Below are 18,439 nucleotides of genomic sequence, written 5' to 3' on the forward strand. Positions count from 1 at the left end.
GCAGAGAATTCTGATTATTTGAGGCTGAAACATGAGAAGTCGATGTTCCGCGCTGAATCGATCCTCAGAATTAACCGAGCCTGTATCCACTCTATACTGTACGTTATATATGATACTGTCGAACCAATGTTTTATTTTATATATTGGCACAATTCGGATTAATCCAACTATCCCTGACGTGATCGCTCTTCTGCTGCATGCTCACCATGTCTGCCTTCATCCTGCACATAGTGATTGTGCAGCTCAAAAATTCGATCCCTTCCTCAGAGCGCAAGAAGAGCTTTGAGAAGGACTGGATAAAAGAGGTTCATAATCTTGTACAGCTGTTGCACACAGGTCACCATGCTTACCGACTTTGAACACTCAGGTTGAGGACCGATGGATGCAGTGGCGCAAGTCGAGACCGACACAATCACAGTATGCTGAACAGCTAGAGTGGGAAGCACACATCGTTCAGTATGTGAACACCATCTACAAGTTAACAAAAGTACACGGCAACTCGAAGACTGCAACGAATCTCAGCCTTCGGCACGAGATTCCACTCTATGGCCCTCATTTCACTCCACCATCCTACAGTGACCTGTTTATACGTGACGCAACACCAGCCATTGTTCCCGGCAGTGCATATCTCAAGCCACTCACTGTTATCCATCCATTTTACTTTTCCGAACTTGCCAAGTGTCCCCAGTGCGACTCCGAGGATATTCAATGGAACGGCTGGACGCCAACAGGACATCGTGAAGTGCATGGCCTTTTCCGTGAGGAGACAGCCCTGGGATTTCAGCTCCGATGTCAGTCCTGTGCGAAGCACCATGGTGCACATGGTGCAGGAAACGAACAGGGTAAATATTGTTTCTCGACAACGGGTGACCTATTCTGGGAGAGACGAGAACATTGGGACATACCTGGTAAGAGTGCACGGCATAGAATCATTGATGCATTTTTTGTTAATGCAACTGATGTTCAGTCGGCATACCATTCTGCTTAAGGCGATGCACGGTCACACGTGACCTGTTCGACCTCATCATTGAGCTGCGTCCATCGACAACGGCTGCTGGACTCGCAGAGAATGTCAAGCGTAAGTTCTTCTGATCGGAATGACTGACATAGCATCTGACAATGGTACATTTCAGAGCTTCATCTGCTTGAGTACAACAAGCAGAAAATGGCTTACCTTCGTAGTTTCCAAGCTCGAATCAACAATAGGCAGAGCCTTGTCGACCCTAAACCACTGGCAATATTCTCAAAGCCTGGAGGTGCCAGTTACAGTGACCAATCGATCACAGATGATCTGGTCACAGACGTATTCAATAAGTTCAACGAGAAGACACGACAAGCTGAATCAAATGATTACCTTTGCACATTGAGCGGTGGGCCGACCATATCATTCCCAGGTCAAGTAAATAAGCCTGATTACTAATCATCATTAGCTACCTGCATCTCACTCGACAACACGTTCCGGACAGCCAGTAAGGCAACTGTGACCGACGGCAAGAAACACAAGGCGAAGATGCTGAAAGGAGGGATTTTGAGTGTGATAAATGAGGACAACGAGATCATCAGTTGGGTATGTACTGACAGAATCTGCTTGCGGTCAATCTCATGCTGACGTGACGTAGCGCTTCTGTCATACACAGCAGGGACTTGAGATTGAGGAGACACTCGTTGGCTTGAAGGGCCGTCTCAAATTGCTTGGCGAGCCGGATCCATCAATGGCCGTCGTTGATAATTGCTGCCATGTCAGCAAGTTCATCCAGCGCCCCTTTCTGGATACTCAGGTTGTCTTAGATGTTTGGCATTTCATCAAGAGGTACTGTATCATACTTACAGTATCACGGTACCCTTCTAACAAAAATCTCCCATCAGATATTTGATCTGCATCATCAATGGCACAAGAAATGCACTGTATATGGCCGTAGCTAGCGACCTTGTCAATGCGATCCTCAAGACCCGGGCTGACAAGCACGATATGGCTGTTTATTGGGGTCAGCGAGAACAGGAGAGGAGACTAGTGGAAGCATATGAAAAATGGCTGGATAAGGGCGAGGTGTGAACAGCCGCAGCTGTGAAGGTAAATTCGGTGTTGAGAGATGACATATCACCTGTAGAGATGCTCACATGGACTGGTACAGGTGCACGAAGATCAGCTGGGACATGTGAAGAAAGGCTGCTTGGCGCGTGTGCGTCAAGATGTGCTATCCGATGGGAGTCGTATTGAAGGTACTCACAAAGGATGGAATGGACTGCAACGTTCATTCGTGAGCAGCATCGAAGTTTTAACCGCCTTGCGCCATGACTACATCCTGCGCCGCAATGTTCGCATTGCCTTCGCTTCCGAACAATCATCAGATTTTCTCACCTCGACATAAGGCTCGCACCACATATGCTTGGTTGATGCCATCGCAAAGCTGTGGAACACCCTGCTGGAGCAGCCGGACGATGCGTGCAGCAAAGCGGGTCGCCTCCGTAGATTGCCAGAACTCAAATTAGTGGCAAGCGGTGAGAAGTTTGGCCTTGTCAGTGCGAAGTGTGTCCAAAACTACCAAAACCTCATCGAGATCAAAGAAGAGCCTCGCGAGGACCTAACTGACCTCTCGTCCCTCCAAGGCACTGCGAAATTTGACACCATGCTCCATGAGCTGCAGATTGATCCTGCGCTCCTGCTGCTCCCTGCACCTTCACGAGAATCCAGTCAAGCACCACGTATGCTCAATCTGCCGTGCAGCGGCAAAACTCTGCGATCAGCAGATGCTACACTACCCTCTCCTTTGACATCAAACTGCGAGTCTATGGTCACAGAGAACATTGCCGAAGCTACCACCAAAGCAAAACACTCACCTGTCATGGCACCAGCCAAGGCTTCAGCAGTGAAGGAGGGTGATAATGGCAATGTCATGCCAGTAGTGATGGATGGTATGGGTGCACCGAGTTCCACTCCCTGTGCACGGCTCAGCGCAGGGCGCCCATCATGCGAAGTTGATTCAACAGTCCCATTGAAGTGCAAAGCAGACATGGACAGCACCAGAGATCACACTAGCATGTCAGCTGAGACTCATGCAGGCGCTGTGCAGGGCAAGAAAAAATCGAAGGTTGCAGTTTGTGATGACGAGGTGAGTCGTCCTGCATTTATTAATGATGCTGGCGCTTTTCCTGACATTTGACAGCCCCGCGCTGCACTCCTCGGAGGACATCCAAGTCAACCACCCACCATTGTTGCAGCTGACATAGGGAACCCTCTGCGACCCGGGATAGGGTCCACTCTCATCAGCTTCTTCAATACCACTCGTCCTGCGGCTGCTGCAAAAGCACCAGTTCCCTCCCCAGCATGCACTCTCCCCTTCGTGAACATTACTGGACTCACAGCCTCACAACGTCTCTTCTCCGTGTCAACCAGAGTTCCCATTCAGTCCCTGTCCATCAACAGCAATGATGAGTTCCATCTGTTCATGAAGCTACGGGCTGAGAAGAAATGGGCCTCATTCTCCATGACACCTCGCAAATGGGTGCTTGCCGCCAGTGAATACAATGTCCGACTTGAAGACTTCCATCGCGAGAGAGGCCAGCTGCAGCTGATGGTGCGGACAACCCCACGCACCCTCATGGAGAAACTCGGTGAGATCGAGCCGAAGATAATCACTCGGATTGTGTCGGAAAACTATACATGTTGAGTGTTGTTTGTAACTACTTCACGCGGCCTCAGCTTACCAGTCGGGACCCCTACAGCAAAGTCAAATGGTGAGACATTCTGGAGAGAGCACTGCAGTGCAGTTCCAGGCCTTGTGAAGGTTGACAAGGGAAGCAGCAAAACTCCGGTGAGTCACTAACAGATTTTGTGGATGCCGCGCTGATGCAGCCCACACTCACACTCACTGTAGCACAAGACACACACATGCTCATGGTGCAAGGCCATCATGTGGCCTGGTCCCGAGGGTGCGGGCAACAATCACAAGAAAGGCTACTGCTCGGACGGCGTGATGCAGAAGGCAAAGACCGTGGACAAGGTCCTGGGCGGCATGACGGAAACCATGCAGGAGCACCCCCCTGACTGGCCTCAGCCACACGGCATCTTTTCGAATGGTACCACTTTCCATCCGGGCGAATTTCTCGCCGCGATTCGCGAGCTCTACGACTGCATGGTGGTGAAGGGCAGCACCGGCGGGGACCGCGCGATGGAATACAACGCATTCGCGGTGCTTCTATCGAAGTGCACCATCGTCTCCAATGACGGTGCGGTGCTCTTCGAACTCTTCAGCTCACTCACCATGGCATCCGCATCCATGTATGCGGGACTCATCATTGAGCGTGACGGCAGCAAGTACCTGCGGATCGACTTCCTGCATGGCGCGCCAGCAGCTGGCGGTGCTGGGGCTGGCGAGGCTAGCGGCAATGGGAACAGTGAAGTGGCTGCTGATGCTGGAGAGGGTACAGCCATCGCTGTCCTCTGAATTATTGGCGCGGGATTCAGACAGTTGAAACCGCGAGAACATGTCAAACTCGCAGCTGGGAAGGTTCCGGGAGGTGATCTTTCATTTGCAGTGTTTTTCCCTATCTTATGGCCTTGCATGTATACTAATATTCTGCCTAATTGATGCCATGCATTCTCTGTATGAACGCGAGCTACGGCTGCCTCGAAATTCGAGTACCGCGAGTAGGCGGCACTTCCACCTCCTTGCCCGGAGGCATCACGTGACCTCACGGACTGATTTGGTGGATGTGGCACGAGGTTAGGGTTGGATTGGTGGATTGGTCGTTTTGGTCCTTGGACCAAAGTCAGACCAAAATTTGTCCCCCCTTGGAATGGCGGAGTAGCCCCACACACACACACATGAGGACTCCCCAGAGACACGGGCCTCCAAGTCACGATGGTTGCTAAGCATCAAGTCACTGCAACGCGGTGCTACGTGTCATGGATCATTCATCCGTCCGCCAAGTACACACTGCCTCTTGCCCAGCCCCTCCATCTGATCTGGGCTCTCTCCGCTGACATGCTCAAAATTACGCTGTCCTGGCAAGCTGAAGAGGTCACACACATGCTCATGTCTCAATCGACACTTAGTAAGACGCCATCTGACGACACTATGAGCTAAATTGTCGTCTCGTTTCCTGACACCCAGCTCCACACTGCCCTGTTTCTAGAACCCTCAAAGTCCTTCCGGCGATATCAAATCTAGTGCTTCAACGCTGAGTTGTCATGACTCATCCGGCGAAAACAAACTCCAGGACACTCGATCTTACAGTGCCCCATTTTTAGAAGCGTGAAGTGTCACCCCTTTTCCGGAGATATCGAATTCCTGAGCGCTCATGACACACTGCCCCAGTTCTAAGAACTGCCACGATGCTTTCGTCGGGTCTAAATTTTCCATAAAAACCAGCCAATATCAAATCCTAGTTGAATGGAAATTCCACGGCATTGCCATCCGCGAGGAAAGAACGCGAGGAAAGAATGCGAAAAAAGAACACGAGGAAAGAACAAGCCTCCAGGATCCGATCAGTGGATTCACAAGTTCCGGTTGTCATCCTCCAGGTGGCTAGACTGCAACTAGGCGGTGCGACCCCAGAAACATGTCAGGGGTGATGGTGGAAGCCACCGGCTATGCTCCGTGGAGAAACGGAGGCTGTGGACGGGATATCGATCCACGTTGAATCTATGATTTGGGTTGCCACGTCGTCCAGAACTACAGATTCTCACACGTCAATTTCGGCCTGATGCCAGGAAAGCCGCATGTTTACATCGCATATCTCATTTGTGATAGCACCGCCGGTGGTCGGACGAGATCGTTCTAAATGAGTGAGACTGCAGAACTGCACATGGTGATCAGTTCGAGGTCAGGAGTTCGCGTTTAGAAACCACATGTTCACCCCAGATAAGTCCATCACAGCCCGTTAAGTCCCGGGGCGTCTCACGCTCCAACCTCATGACAGAGTCAAGACCTCTAGAGACCGCATGGCACATCAGGGGCAAATGTGTATATATCGATAGGCGATGCTAATGGAAGCACGTTTTCAATTGCCAACCGGGGACATCGTGGTTACAGACCCCTTCCGACCATCGCCGACTGCGTATCCCTCGAAACAGAACAGTATAGCCTTCTCAGATGAGGCCCGATCTCACCGAGGTTACAATTTAAGGGTTGGGCATCGCACGAGGGCAGTGTCTCAACAGCAAGACTCCGCGGAAACCAGCCCGATTCTGACGTATCAACACCGCCTGTCACAATGAGTGACATTGGAAACCGTCCGCGGACGGAACACAGGCGGACTGCCACGTCGTGATAGGCGCCAGAATAGCCTTGCCAAAAAAGGAAATGGAACGAAAGCTCTGCGTCCTAATACCTCAGTACCAGGTAATTTTAGTGAAGCTGGAGGAGCCATAAATAACATTTATTATGTTGAGAATAAGGTTTTCTCCAAAATGGAGAGGTTATTGGTTTGAAATAAGGGTTCAATGCCTTCGAGTGATTTTGAGAAGGTAAGCAACTGAACTTTCATAAGGAATTTCTAATTGACACAATTGAATGCCTGTTAACTTTCCTTTTAATTCAGGTATTGGCAGCACTGGAATTTGAAAAGTTTCTGACTTGCAGATCTGTTATTGCATGTCATCAGAAAAATCAAACTCTTACTTATGAGACTTATTCCGAGTCCTTTTTTGCCTTATTTAAGGCCTATAAGTTCTCAACTTTTAAGTCTCTAAGGAAATATAACTTATGGGCTTTTTGTCCTTATTTTATCTTATTTAAGGCCAATAAGTGCATTTAAGTCACAGAAGGACATCTTTAAGTAAAAGTTAAGTTTTTCTGATATTCATCTGCCTGATGCGCCCTGTTGTCAATCACTTTTACTAACACCATAACTAAGAGCTATACTTGTTTGGCAGAATTCTCACTACCTTTGATAGTGAGTCTTGCTGAATCTTTTATCACACAGGGGCCCTATCAAAAACTGTCAGTTCTGAAGGTCCTGCTCAAAACTTTGCAAAAAAGGTCTATAAAATGTTTCCTAGGCTTTACTAATGTGAGATGCTTTATAAGCCTTACTAAGCATCCAAATCTTTTGCCATGCATCCTCCATATCAACTCCGTGCATCACTCACATTAATTGTTTACATTTATTGCCAACTCTCTACTTGCTAATATTTGTTGCACTAAAGTGCCTTCCTTCTCACTTCTGGGCAATTATCTTGAAATTCTCACCTTAATCTTGTACAATTCTTTGGTGGAAAAATTGGCACTAACATTAATGTCTCTGATTTTGAATCTGATGAGTTCTGCATCATTCTCCATCTCAGTTCTATCATCTATGCATCTGCCTCCTCCTCCAACCCATCTGTGGCATTCACCAAGTTTGATGCCTCTTTGTCCAAGAAAGTTAAGACTAATATAATAAACCAAGCAAAGGCCAAAGACTGATCAATTCACAATGTAACCATCCCACCTATTGCACTTAAATTTTCTGCCAGCTTTACTGTATTGCTCATACCTTCTGCCAGTTCAAATGTAAGCTTTGCCTATCAAATTTATTGTATTATACTCATACATAGACAATGGCATGGTTTACCTACGAGTTTTTAACATGTTTTTAGTAATCAGCATGCAATAGACAACTCTAGGTTCAAAATGAGTTCTGGATCAGTTAAACAGACCAAAACTGACTGAGATATGATTAAAACAAGATTTGGCTGAAAAACATTGAAATTGAAGACAGGACTTAAGTAATAATCAGTTTAAGTCCTCAAAAACTCACAAAAAGGCCATTTTGAGCCCACTTGCATAATTTTTATTTAAATTATAGCCTCATCTTTAAAGAGCTCCTTCTGAATATTGTTTTAATCATATCTCAGTCAGTTTTAATCTGTTTGACATGATCCAGGGCTTATTTTGAATCTAGAGTTGTCTATTGCATGCTAATTACTAAAAACATGTCAAAAACTCGTAGGTAACCCATGCCATTGCCTACTTGTACATACAACATTAATGTACTTATTGTTACATGGCAGTGAAACACAAACATCAAGTTAAGTCATCACGAGACAAGGTCTTAGTCCAAGACATAAGTCTGTTCAAGAGACACTTCTGGCAATGTCCTCACACTGAAGGTTGATCAGAGTTCATTCTTATGACTCACAGTAGCTGTCTGCTACTAGCAATCGATCTCAGTCAAAGACAAATGAAAAGCTGGTTTAATGATAACCAGGTCGAGATGAGGATCCAGCTCAACAAGGTCGACTACTTATACAAAAGGTATCTGCAGTACTATGTGGTAATACAAGAGAGTCCATTGGTTAGATAAGGTGAAACAATGTCTGGGCAAGGTAATGTCGAGGAAGTAATATGTATGGGAAAGCTGAGTAAGATCGTGAGAGATAATCAGTCCTAATGAGAATAACCAGTTGTGTATCAGGAGAAGGTAGCAATGAGACAAACATGCATATCCCAGAAGTGTGATAGGAAGAAGACCTGGAGTTAGATCCAGTGTAACTCCAGAATAGAGGTTCTGAATGGAGAATCAGAGGTTACACTTCAGCAAGTCACATGGTAGATCATGGAGTCTGGTAAAGTAAAGGAAACAAAGAAAAGAAAAAGAAAAGATGCACCCTAACTGAAGAGCATTGTAACACTTATATCTTCTCATGCTCTAATGTGCAGAATATATGTCTTCATCTCCTTGCACCTCTCCTTCACCCTACAGGTAGTGGGTCCTGTTGTGCTTGCACGGTGCTACAGTCTTATGGGTGAAGTTGATGCCCTTCCTCATCTATCAGTGAGAAATCCATGAAATGCTCATTTGTCTCACTAATCTTGTGCTTTTCCATGCAGTCCACATGACAATGCATCAGCAAAACTCCCCTGTACTTTTTGTCTTACTGTCTTAATTGTCTTTTTTTGCAACTTTTCTTACATTTCTGGAGGACACATTTTCTGGAATTCTGGAGGTGTTAGGTCGGGAATACACATAAGCAAAGGTATTCTAAAACATACACTACATAGATTTTTATTATGTCTTGTTTTGAAAAAGTGCAAGACAGGCCAGTCTTAAAATAATGAGATCCACCTCTTAATTCAAGACAAATAAGACAAAAAAAGCTCATAAAAGGCAGGTAACACATGTAACGAGGTCAAATGGAGTTTTGCTGATGCGAGATGACCCCTCCGTTCGTCTGTAACGTGGGCAAGAGACTCAAGGAGCAATACGGATGGCCGAACGAGTGGTTCAGCGACGTGCAGGCGGCGGGCGAAGGAACTGAACGAGTGTCTGTGAGTGATGGCGATACTATAAGATTATCCTCGTGTGCTGGTTACATTCACATCAGGGAAAACCTCCCGCGCAAATTGGTCAAAATTATATGTTAATTGTCAAGAATAGTCGAGATTCTACGTGTTCCAGCGATTATCAAGATTGTTGAGAATTACATGAAATAGACGGCCCCTGCCGATTTCACTTATTAATTCTCAACATTTCTTAACATTACACACATTTGTTACAGGGTTTTCTCTTCAATTCTTGCTATTATACATGTTGTGACAACGAATCAGGCCTCATTTACTCAATAATACAGTAGGAAAATGAGCATGTTATTAGACAGTACAAAGTATAATACTTAAAGAGATATGTTAGTCATCGAAAGGGCACTTGCATACCGCCTGGGCAAATAAGGGAGAAAAATCGCCAGCATACCATCCCATATCCTAAGAGGCCGTGAGGGTTTCGCAGTCACGTTCACAAAGACACGGTCGTTGGAGGTGCCCCCTCCGATCATACCAGCGGGCGCATGCGGGGAAAGCTCGAACCTCTCGACATAATAGCTCGGCAAAATCGCAGCCGTGGACCTCCTGAGCCAGCCGCCCCTTCTCCGTGCATCATCTGTACCGGCAGAGATGAGATCATTGGAATTGCCGTACTCATTTGGCAGTGCACGATCTGATGGACCAGGAGGGGAGCCAGGGGGCGGGTGTGCATAGTCATAGTCAACGGCTTCGAGGTCATATATTCCTGGTGTGGATTGTTCGTGTGCAGATGACGGCTCGAGGTCATTGTACGCAAGGGGGTGGTAACCGCTGCGGGGGTTTATGGGGTGGTGCGGGTCGACTCCAGCGTCCGACTAAATTTGATGTGTTGAGGGGGGCCAGAGTTGGAGCATCCATAGATGCCCTGCATTTTCATTTTACTAGTAACCGAGTTAGTCTTTCAGCGAGGCACATAGAATGTAGTGACGCGCCTCGAGTGTTGCCCTTGTGCTACTACACAATACTATGCCTAGCATTGCGTGCCAATATCAGCTTTGTTAAATGCATCCGTGAGGGGTGACAGAGAAAGCACGTACCATAGAATAAGTGTTGCGGGTCAACAAAGACGTGAATATGAAGCAGAGAAGACGGACGCTGCAGTGAACCAGTGCTTGCTCTTGTTTGGTCCAATCAACGTCATCACGTGCCGTTGAACTTAGCAATTCCTGGGCGATGACTTCAACTCACCCTTGCAAGTTGCATCGTCACTGGTTGATCACCTATACCCCATATCCCGCACTTATCTCGCAGCTCATATCTCCTGCCTTGCCTGGCATCTCCCCACCTTACCTGCCTCGCTGACTGCATCTGTCCAGCCTCCACATGTCATCTCGCCCTTGCATCTTGCCTCCTCCATCTCTCTCGCCTCATGTCTTTGTACACCTTGCATCTGCTGTCCCGCATTCTCGCCTGCCTCACGTTCTTACCCATGCTGCTCAGTTGGACACATCGGCAACATCTAATACACCATTCGGATCGCTTCGAACCAGCTGCTGCATTTACAGCCATCTTTGCTGAGTGTTGAGCCGGTGCTGTTTCTGCTTTTGCTGTGTGATCATGGTAAGCACTGGTTCAGCTGATGACTCTCTTCAAGAGTGTTCTGGAGGAACTGTTTTCCAAGATCCCAGTAGAGTTTCTGATTAGCGTACAATTTACATGTAATTATGAGGTTTTCAAATCAGATTATCATTGAAGTCGAGATATTGAGTGACTTTCCTCAGTGCACGATGCACTTCAAATTTTCTCGTTCTTGTGAATTATCTACAATTATCATACATTTCTTCACAATTGTGCTGGGTGGTTTTTCCTGATGTCATTGAAGTTGAGAAATTAAGTGACTTTCCTCACAATGCACTCCAAATTTTTTCATTCTCATGAATTATCCACAATTATCATATAATTCTTCGCAATTGCGCTGGGAGGTTTTTCCTGATGCAGTGGTAGATAAGTTCTATTCTACGAGTGCTGGCTGTGTCCGAAATGTATTTACTCAGCCTGACTCTCTCTACCTTTGCGTTCTTTCAAGCTTGGGGACACTACGACGACGACACCATCTCCATACTGAGAACGGTGATGGGTAGTGCAAGAAGGGAGGAGCCGGACTCTCTCAGCCCCGAGTTCCTTTACGCCTGGGGCGAGCTCCTCACGGTCACGGCACGCCTAATTCAGATCTGTAGGACGCAGCTCGAGCTCGCGTCATTATTCGCCTCCCCCTTGTTAGGAATTTATCACCATGCTAAGCGAAACCACCGACAACTGGGCCGACACCCCGCCAGACCCACGCTACTTCGCACACGAAGGGAGTGTCCGACTCGCAACGTATATATTTAAGAGCTGCCCATTCGGCCAGTGCACCCATTCCGCGCAGATGCTTCGGTTCGTGGGGAATTTCAAGTAGATATGGCGGCATTCGACGAAAGCGCCCATGACGTTTGCGGGGCCGCCATTGAACAGGGTGCGCGCGTATGTAACTCAGTAGTTTTAGGATGCAGATGCTTTTTTTGTCTTGGCAGGTCGTGCATGTTGCAGAACTCCGGCCTGCGTGGACACCTCTATCCGAATGCTCGCCGTCTCCGAGCGGTCACAAGGACAACGAATTCGAAGAGTTCAATGGGTTTGAAGAAGATAGGTCCGACGAGTCCGCCGAAGCCCCCGAGCAGCAACTCGTCCACCCCGAAGACGTGGACGACGAAGTCCTCAAACACCCAGCTGTACGGGACCTAGATTTGAGGGTAGCATCTCACTAGAATGCTTTGTACTGTCAATAATGGAGGGGCAGCCGTGCAGAGCATGTGGAAGAGGTCATATGCGACCATGTATCGGAACGACGGCGTGATGAAATGGTCCGACGTTGATCCATCATGTTTGTTCGCGGCGTTGATCCATCATGTTTGTTCGCGTCGTTGATCCATCATGAGTGCGAACAAGCATGGCTGATGGAGGCGCTTTAGATGACGGCAGACTTGGGATTCGAAGTGCGTCACAGCGTCGGATCCAGTATGGACTTTATCCCTCGTGGGTGATATTCGCCATCGTGCGTGCTTGAATCGTCTAAGAGTAGCCATGCAGCAAGCGCGGAGGCGACCACGTTCAATATTCATCGGTGAGTATCAACCTGTGATTCATTTCATGAGTAGCCCGAATTGCAACAAGGTCCGTTGTAGCGCGACCTGGCACTGACATTGTCCCGACGCAGCCCACATGATGGCAGGTTGTACCAGCGAGACGTACGGCATTTGAGAGGCAGGTTGAAGGGGCAATTTGGATGATATATTGAAATGTTCGATGATTGCAAGCAAGGTTCGGAAGATGATAAAGACTACTGATGCGAACGAGGGCAGGGTGTGATTAGTACTGTAGACGGAAGGGAGATTCCTGAGCGCTAAACTCGAGTAATATTGGAACTGAGCGGATGGGACGTAAGGGGTTCTGCAAACATTATTGTTGTGACGAGTACTTTTCGTGCATGGTGTTGAGCCGTGTTCAGCAGACAGATGTTGCATAGTGTTCGATAATTTCCTCTCTTGTTCTCAGTCAACACTGAACATGGGGTTTCAAGCAGGTTTGCTGCAACTGACAGACGTGTAATGTACACCTTTTATGTTCCTCGATCGCGTGAAGCACTGCATGTGCTTTCAGGACTTCTTGTTCCCATGCATGGCTGTCCTGACCGCAGACGAGCCCATACGAACGTCGCTATCTCCTGGTTTCAAGTTCCCTGCCTGCTTGAACGAGTCCTCTGCCAGACCTCGTGTGAGTCGACTCGCAAGGTACTGGAGAAGGGTGACGCACTGAAGATGGAGTCATGAGCTCGATCCCTTTTTGACTGTGTTCCTGCCACATACATGTAGCCAAGTGTTGCTACCGTGCCCACCACCGTGGTGATGGCCTGCAAGTTCACGGTCGTTAGGGGTGCGAGAATTGTCGGCTGCTATGAGAACGACGCGCCAAAGGTCTACTGCGAGCTCGAGAGCTCATTCCTGTTTTCCCGACGAATTTCTGCGTTACAAACCTGAAGTTAAAAGACGAAGACGCAGGTCGGGATTATTTGCGAGGACGCACGCGTCATAACGCGGCGTGATACACGTGGTAGCGAGTAAAGGTATGTTTTGAATCTTGATCGAGATCTGCACAAATCTTTCCAGTACACTATGATGACAGCATCGACAGTACTTGATTGCTGGTGATTCAGTCTTGTTGACCTGCTCAAATTTCAGGCGTATTTTTGAAGTCGATAATTGCTTACATCTGATACTTATATCTTCTGGGTTCTGCTTTCGTGCCGTTCATGCCGCTGAACTGTATTTCTACTGAAAGATTAGTTGTATGGAGTCGTCCAGCTCACAGGCAAGTCTCCCCATTCACAGTCATAACCGCGACGCGTTCGAGGACGCCAGCACTGTAGGCTCTCTCATGTTCCAACAAGTATATACATGGATTGGATTCAAATAGACAAGAGGCTAGCTATGATTCAAATGACGCGGTGAATTATCGAGCTCGGTATGTCTCTGTGCAGAAAAGGTTTACTGACCGAATCACATCCTGGACCGCGAGGCCGACTCGGCGTTCGATTCAGCGTAAGTTTTGTGTTGACATTTTCGTGTGTCAGGTAAATGATATAATGCCGGTGTGGGCTGTGATAGCAGACGATGGAAACAGAGTATGCAAACACGCCTCTTGCCTGCTGATATTTTGGTGCTATCACGTCTCGCATAGATGAACCCAGAAGAAAATAGAGCATTCGAACCAGGCCCCAATCATTGTGAAACCCTCTCCGGGACAGATACTGTTAAACCTACTGTCTTCAGAGACGCTATTTGGCTGGGTGGTGAGCACGACGGTTACCCGCTGGTTCCCTTTAAAGACTACATGAAAGTTCGACCGGCTCAGCGATCCACCATGATCGATTATGCTCCACTCTACCAGAGCCACCTGATCTTCGGTCTCCTGGAGGCCACAACAGAAGAAAAGATACCAGAACGCGTACTTCTCCGACACACCACAGCTGGCGCTCTTGTCGTCAGCAGCCACAACCTTTCTCTTATTCTGAGGAAATGGTGGAGTCATATCCCGGAGATGAGGAAACAGGATATTGGTGCACTCCAACGGTGGTCTGAGCGGGTGCAAGCTACGTTGGAGCAAGCACAGGCGTTGCTGATGATCAAGATTCCGCGGCCAGACCGCAGTCCCTTCCGCATAGCTGGGGTGCAGCGCGATGTGGTCTCCGGGATCATATACGCCGTCGCTGCGATCGGCGAGGCGGTGACGTCTTCAAGGCGCCAGTTCCTGTTGCCTATAATGAAGGGGCTCGATTGGAGGTTCATCCTTAACCGCATTGTCGAAAGCGTTTACTGTTCGCATTCTCGGGCAGAGCGTGTGCGTACTAGGATACGTGAGTACTTGCAAGCTGTACATCCGCGAGAACGGGGCACAGGGACACAGCCAGTGCACTACGGGAGCGTATATGGTGAACACGATCGATGCGGCGTCGTATATTAATCGGTATACCACAGCGGGGTGCACATGTCAGTATTCTAGGCCATCGCTGGACGCTGCTGTCTCAGCGCTCTCCAATGGACAAATACCAGTCATTGCAATTTCGTACCTCAACCTTACTGTCGATGTGCCGAAGATGATCTGCAGTACCGTCACCGACACGCCATACGTCGCCGTCTCGCACGTTTGGGTGGACGGCTAGGGAGCACGACAGAAACCGGGCTTCCTACTCGGCAGGTCGTTCCCGGCGGCGCGTTCTGGATAGACGCCATCTGCGTTCCCGCGCGCAAAGACATGCGCAAGAGGGGGATATGCCTGATGGATCAGACATACAGGGACGCCGCTGCTGTACTCGTCGTCGACGCGGGGATCCGATCCTGCTCCCTTCGCGCACCGCACGAGAAGTTGCTGCGCGTACTCTCTCCGGGTGGATGCAGCGGCTGTGGACGCTGCAGGAGGCGATCCTCGCCCACCAGCTGGTCTTTTGAGTATGCGGACGGGACAACTTCTCTGAGAGGACTGATTTCTGTCGGTGAAGACTTGCTCGACGTGCCCAAGACAAATCTAGCCGCGGAACTCTTTCGGCTGTCCAAGCGAGGGCTTCACATCGAAGAAGGCCCGACCGGTTGCGGGAGGACGAGACGTTCGCGGTCGCTAGCCAGTTGAATGTCGATGCGTTCGAGCTGTGAGTCTATCCCCGGGGGAGCGCATGAGGACGCTGCTGTTGCGCGTGCGCGAGCTGCCATCGGACAGCCTATTCATGTCTGGCTCAAAGCTGGAGCAGCCGGGCTTTCGCTGGGCTCCGAGGACAATGAGGGTTTCGCAAGGAAGCTCTCTCGGAACGAATGCGTATGATGCACTTTGTACGCTAGAGGGCTTGGTCGCCACCTACTATTGAATATACCTGAACGATTCAGAATCCACTTTTCGTCAAGGAGAGAAATGGTACCTCCGAGACGCTATGGGCGAATCGTGCTACAGTGTTACCGACATTGACACAGTATCCGAGCGCACGAGTGTCAGGAACTACACCTTCAGCGGCCTACTCTTTGCCGCCCCACTCAAGGCGGGGACAATGGGCGTCGGCGTCGCCGTGCGAATTCTTGCAGGGCAGGCCCATGCGGGAGAGGGAGACTTTCGTCCAACCTGTGAGTACGTGAAGAAGCTGGTCGTTGCACGCGTTGGTAAGGAAGAGTTAAAGAACTACAGGGTGCTCGACATCGCAGGTTTGGGCAGGCTGCATGTTTGTATTACATGAGCACACAGCATAACATGTGAGGCAACGACGGTTGGATGAGATTTTGAACATGGATGTGGCACTGAGTGGTCTAGCGCTATTGCACACAGATATCGTTGAGGTCTTAGGTGTAAAGAATCACGCATAAACCTCCAGAGGAGATCGAAGATAGTTGTTCACGTCCATATATTGTCAAGGCTACAACCTTCCCCTCATCAGTTGCCACAGAACCAACATGACTTTCACTTATTCCACAGCTTCAAAATGCTGAACATACATCAACGGCTCCACGCTCATTTAGATTCTGAGGAGCCGGCCTTCTGCCGGACGTCAGACTTCGCCACCGGATTCGCATCCTCCTTTTCTACAAACAGGTAGCAATCGGGTCAACAACTGGCACGCCGACATGCCTTGAGGGACGTACTGGCAGTGGCAGTCTTCTCCGACCGCATGTAATACATCGCAGCGACGGCGAGAGCAACGGCAGAGCCGCCGAGGATCATCTGCAGCGGGCCCGCGGCAGCGAATCAATGCGTCAGCACTCGGCATTAGCGACGATGTATCGTTGAGATTCCCTGATTTTGTCTACGCACCAGACGCTGCTGGTTGGGCGGTGAGGGCTTATTCATGCTGTGCGATTGAACGTTTCTACTGGTTTGTACAGGTTCTCGCTATGAGGGGCGGAGCCAAGATGTCTGCAAGGGGCTACGTCGTTAGTGCGGCCGTGTTGGAGCCTCCGCACGTCCTCTGACCTCAGTATGAAGTCATGCCCGCCAAATCCTCGGTGCTTGAAGGCCGTTGGCGGGACAGGGGATAACGGGCTGGACACGCCTAGCACCAGCTTCCGAGTACTGCGATACGCACACCACGCAAAAGTCCGATTTACACAACCTGCTCATGTATTGACTGCGAAATGTAATGGATTACAACACAATGCATTGATAACAGACCGACCGCAGGATAACACAGGAGGACATCGTACACCAACGCTCGTCAAGGCATATCTGGTCCAGTAAGCGCCGTTACATGGCGTACCTGCGATGCGGCGAATATCGTCAGCTCAACACAGTAAGATGGAGATAGTCTGGTACGCACTTCCGTGTCCACTCCCGGGCGGTTGCCTCGTAACGAGTGCGATCTGTCTTGTACAGATGCGCAATGTCGGGCACGAGAGGGTCATCAGGGTTCGGGTCCGTCAACATCGAACAGATCGAAAGTAGCACTACATGTCATAAACCAAGTCAACACACAGCTCGCTACAACGATGGCCACATCGATGGACAGCAATTGATGAGGCCAATCCGTAAGTAAAAACACACCTTTCGAAATCGTTAATGCCGGGGACCACTGGTCCCTCAAGATATCGAGACAGATCGAGCCATTCGCATTGATGTTCGGGTGGTAGATCTTCGTTGTGAAGCTAACCTTGGGAGGCTTGAAGGGGTAGTCTGTAGGGAACGTGATAGATAGGAAGAACACGCCGCCTGCGTAAGGTGAGTCCCCCTGCACAAATCACACGAGCACATCAGTAAATGCACAAGATTTGTGAAACATCGCTCAAACCGGGCTTCAGGCGCAGAATTATGAGGGGAAAATACGTACTGGGCCCATGATAGTTGCTTGCCACTGGAACATGTTATCGCCCGTCGGACCTGCGCTGCAGGAAGAGGGTGGGTCGCGGCCGAGGTCAATCAATTCCTAACCAAACCATCACGATTAGCATCGCCGTACGTTGCACTGCCAGCCGCCCGTCTGCTTCAGCGCCCTCTCTAGCGAATTGACGCTGCACGCGGGGCGTCGGCGCCGACTTTGACGAAGACACGCACCTTGTTGATGCGCTTGAGAGCCATTGGTGTATGAGTCTAATATGAGGTGCGAGGGTCGTAACTGTTGGAAGAGGGTGCCAAACGAGAGATCGCACGAGATCGCGAAGATCGGATGAGAGTCGTCGGATGCGTCAGAAGTATGGAATCGCAGCAACAACACCGGGAACGAGTACAAAACGTAGCAACGATGAGCACGACACGAAATGTAACAAGGGGGAAAAATAAATGACTTACAGCGACGAGGCAAAGACGAGAGGGAGGAGATGGTCGAGAGACAAGGGTAAGGAGCATACAATTGCGGCTGTTTGGCTTTTGTCGCTGTTTGGTTGCTTACTAGAACAGCCTCGCACTTGTCCGGGTGTTTCCGGGATCGTCAGAAAAGGTAACACCAGTCTTTACAGTGACATCGAAATGTTTGCCAGAAGACTAGACTAGACAATGACACCTAGAACAAGAAGCTCCAGCTAGCAATGTCACACTTCCTGCTTGATAGACAGCTCCCCACACAAATACACGCCGGCAACTCTGCGTAACGCTACAGCAGTTGTCCTACACCGCGGAGACCCATGTCCAGCTGCACACGTATATGCAATACA

General features: G+C 49.1%; 8 protein-coding genes across 8 annotated transcripts; 5 read left to right on the forward strand and 3 right to left on the reverse strand.

Moving 5' to 3' along the window:
* Nucleotides 1-206: 206 nt before the first annotated feature.
* On the forward strand, nt 207-3,668 carry SCP_1400890 (hypothetical protein; the record flags this gene model as incomplete). The annotated part of the gene is made up of 10 exons (XM_027763796.1): nt 207-305; nt 368-908; nt 968-1,078; nt 1,134-1,370; nt 1,431-1,567; nt 1,620-1,810; nt 1,867-2,047; nt 2,133-2,315; nt 2,409-3,110; nt 3,165-3,668. The coding sequence occupies 10 exons, from the start codon at nt 207-209 to the stop codon at nt 3,666-3,668; spliced, it is 2,886 nt and encodes a 961-aa protein (XP_027619597.1).
* A 243-nt stretch (nt 3,669-3,911) lies between these two features.
* SCP_1400900 (hypothetical protein) lies at nt 3,912-4,445 on the forward strand (the record flags this gene model as incomplete). The annotated part of the gene is made up of 1 exon (XM_027763797.1): nt 3,912-4,445. One exon carries the CDS (start codon nt 3,912-3,914, stop codon nt 4,443-4,445), a length of 534 nt encoding a protein of 177 aa, XP_027619598.1.
* A 7,325-nt stretch (nt 4,446-11,770) lies between these two features.
* On the forward strand, nt 11,771-12,031 carry SCP_1400910 (hypothetical protein; the record flags this gene model as incomplete). The annotated part of the gene is made up of 1 exon (XM_027763798.1): nt 11,771-12,031. The coding sequence occupies one exon, from the start codon at nt 11,771-11,773 to the stop codon at nt 12,029-12,031; it is 261 nt and encodes an 86-aa protein (XP_027619599.1).
* Nucleotides 12,032-12,919: 888 nt separating this feature from the next.
* SCP_1400920 (hypothetical protein) lies at nt 12,920-13,262 on the reverse strand (the record flags this gene model as incomplete). The annotated part of the gene is made up of 3 exons (XM_027763799.1): nt 12,920-13,023; nt 13,077-13,173; nt 13,233-13,262. The coding sequence occupies 3 exons, from the start codon at nt 13,260-13,262 to the stop codon at nt 12,920-12,922; spliced, it is 231 nt and encodes a 76-aa protein (XP_027619600.1).
* A 921-nt stretch (nt 13,263-14,183) lies between these two features.
* On the forward strand, nt 14,184-14,982 carry SCP_1400930 (hypothetical protein; the record flags this gene model as incomplete). The annotated part of the gene is made up of 2 exons (XM_027763800.1): nt 14,184-14,751; nt 14,798-14,982. 2 exons carry the CDS (start codon nt 14,184-14,186, stop codon nt 14,980-14,982), a joined length of 753 nt encoding a protein of 250 aa, XP_027619601.1.
* A 759-nt stretch (nt 14,983-15,741) lies between these two features.
* Nucleotides 15,742-16,038, forward strand: SCP_1400940 (hypothetical protein; the record flags this gene model as incomplete). Its single annotated transcript, XM_027763801.1, has 1 exon — nt 15,742-16,038. One exon carries the CDS (start codon nt 15,742-15,744, stop codon nt 16,036-16,038), a length of 297 nt encoding a protein of 98 aa, XP_027619602.1.
* A 272-nt stretch (nt 16,039-16,310) lies between these two features.
* Nucleotides 16,311-16,646, reverse strand: SCP_1400950 (hypothetical protein; the record flags this gene model as incomplete). The annotated part of the gene is made up of 3 exons (XM_027763802.1): nt 16,311-16,381; nt 16,442-16,520; nt 16,611-16,646. 3 exons carry the CDS (start codon nt 16,644-16,646, stop codon nt 16,311-16,313), a joined length of 186 nt encoding a protein of 61 aa, XP_027619603.1.
* A 393-nt stretch (nt 16,647-17,039) lies between these two features.
* SCP_1400960 (Ubiquitin-conjugating enzyme E2-16 kDa) lies at nt 17,040-17,867 on the reverse strand (the record flags this gene model as incomplete). The annotated part of the gene is made up of 5 exons (XM_027763803.1): nt 17,040-17,052; nt 17,113-17,239; nt 17,337-17,520; nt 17,620-17,715; nt 17,844-17,867. The coding sequence occupies 5 exons, from the start codon at nt 17,865-17,867 to the stop codon at nt 17,040-17,042; spliced, it is 444 nt and encodes a 147-aa protein (XP_027619604.1).
* Between the last annotated feature and the right edge of the window lie 572 nt (nt 17,868-18,439).

The sequence above is a fragment of the Sparassis crispa genome, assembly GCF_003851025.1.
Source record: "Sparassis crispa DNA, contig_000013F, whole genome shotgun sequence".
In the NCBI taxonomy this organism is placed as follows: domain Eukaryota; kingdom Fungi; phylum Basidiomycota; class Agaricomycetes; order Polyporales; family Sparassidaceae; genus Sparassis; species Sparassis crispa.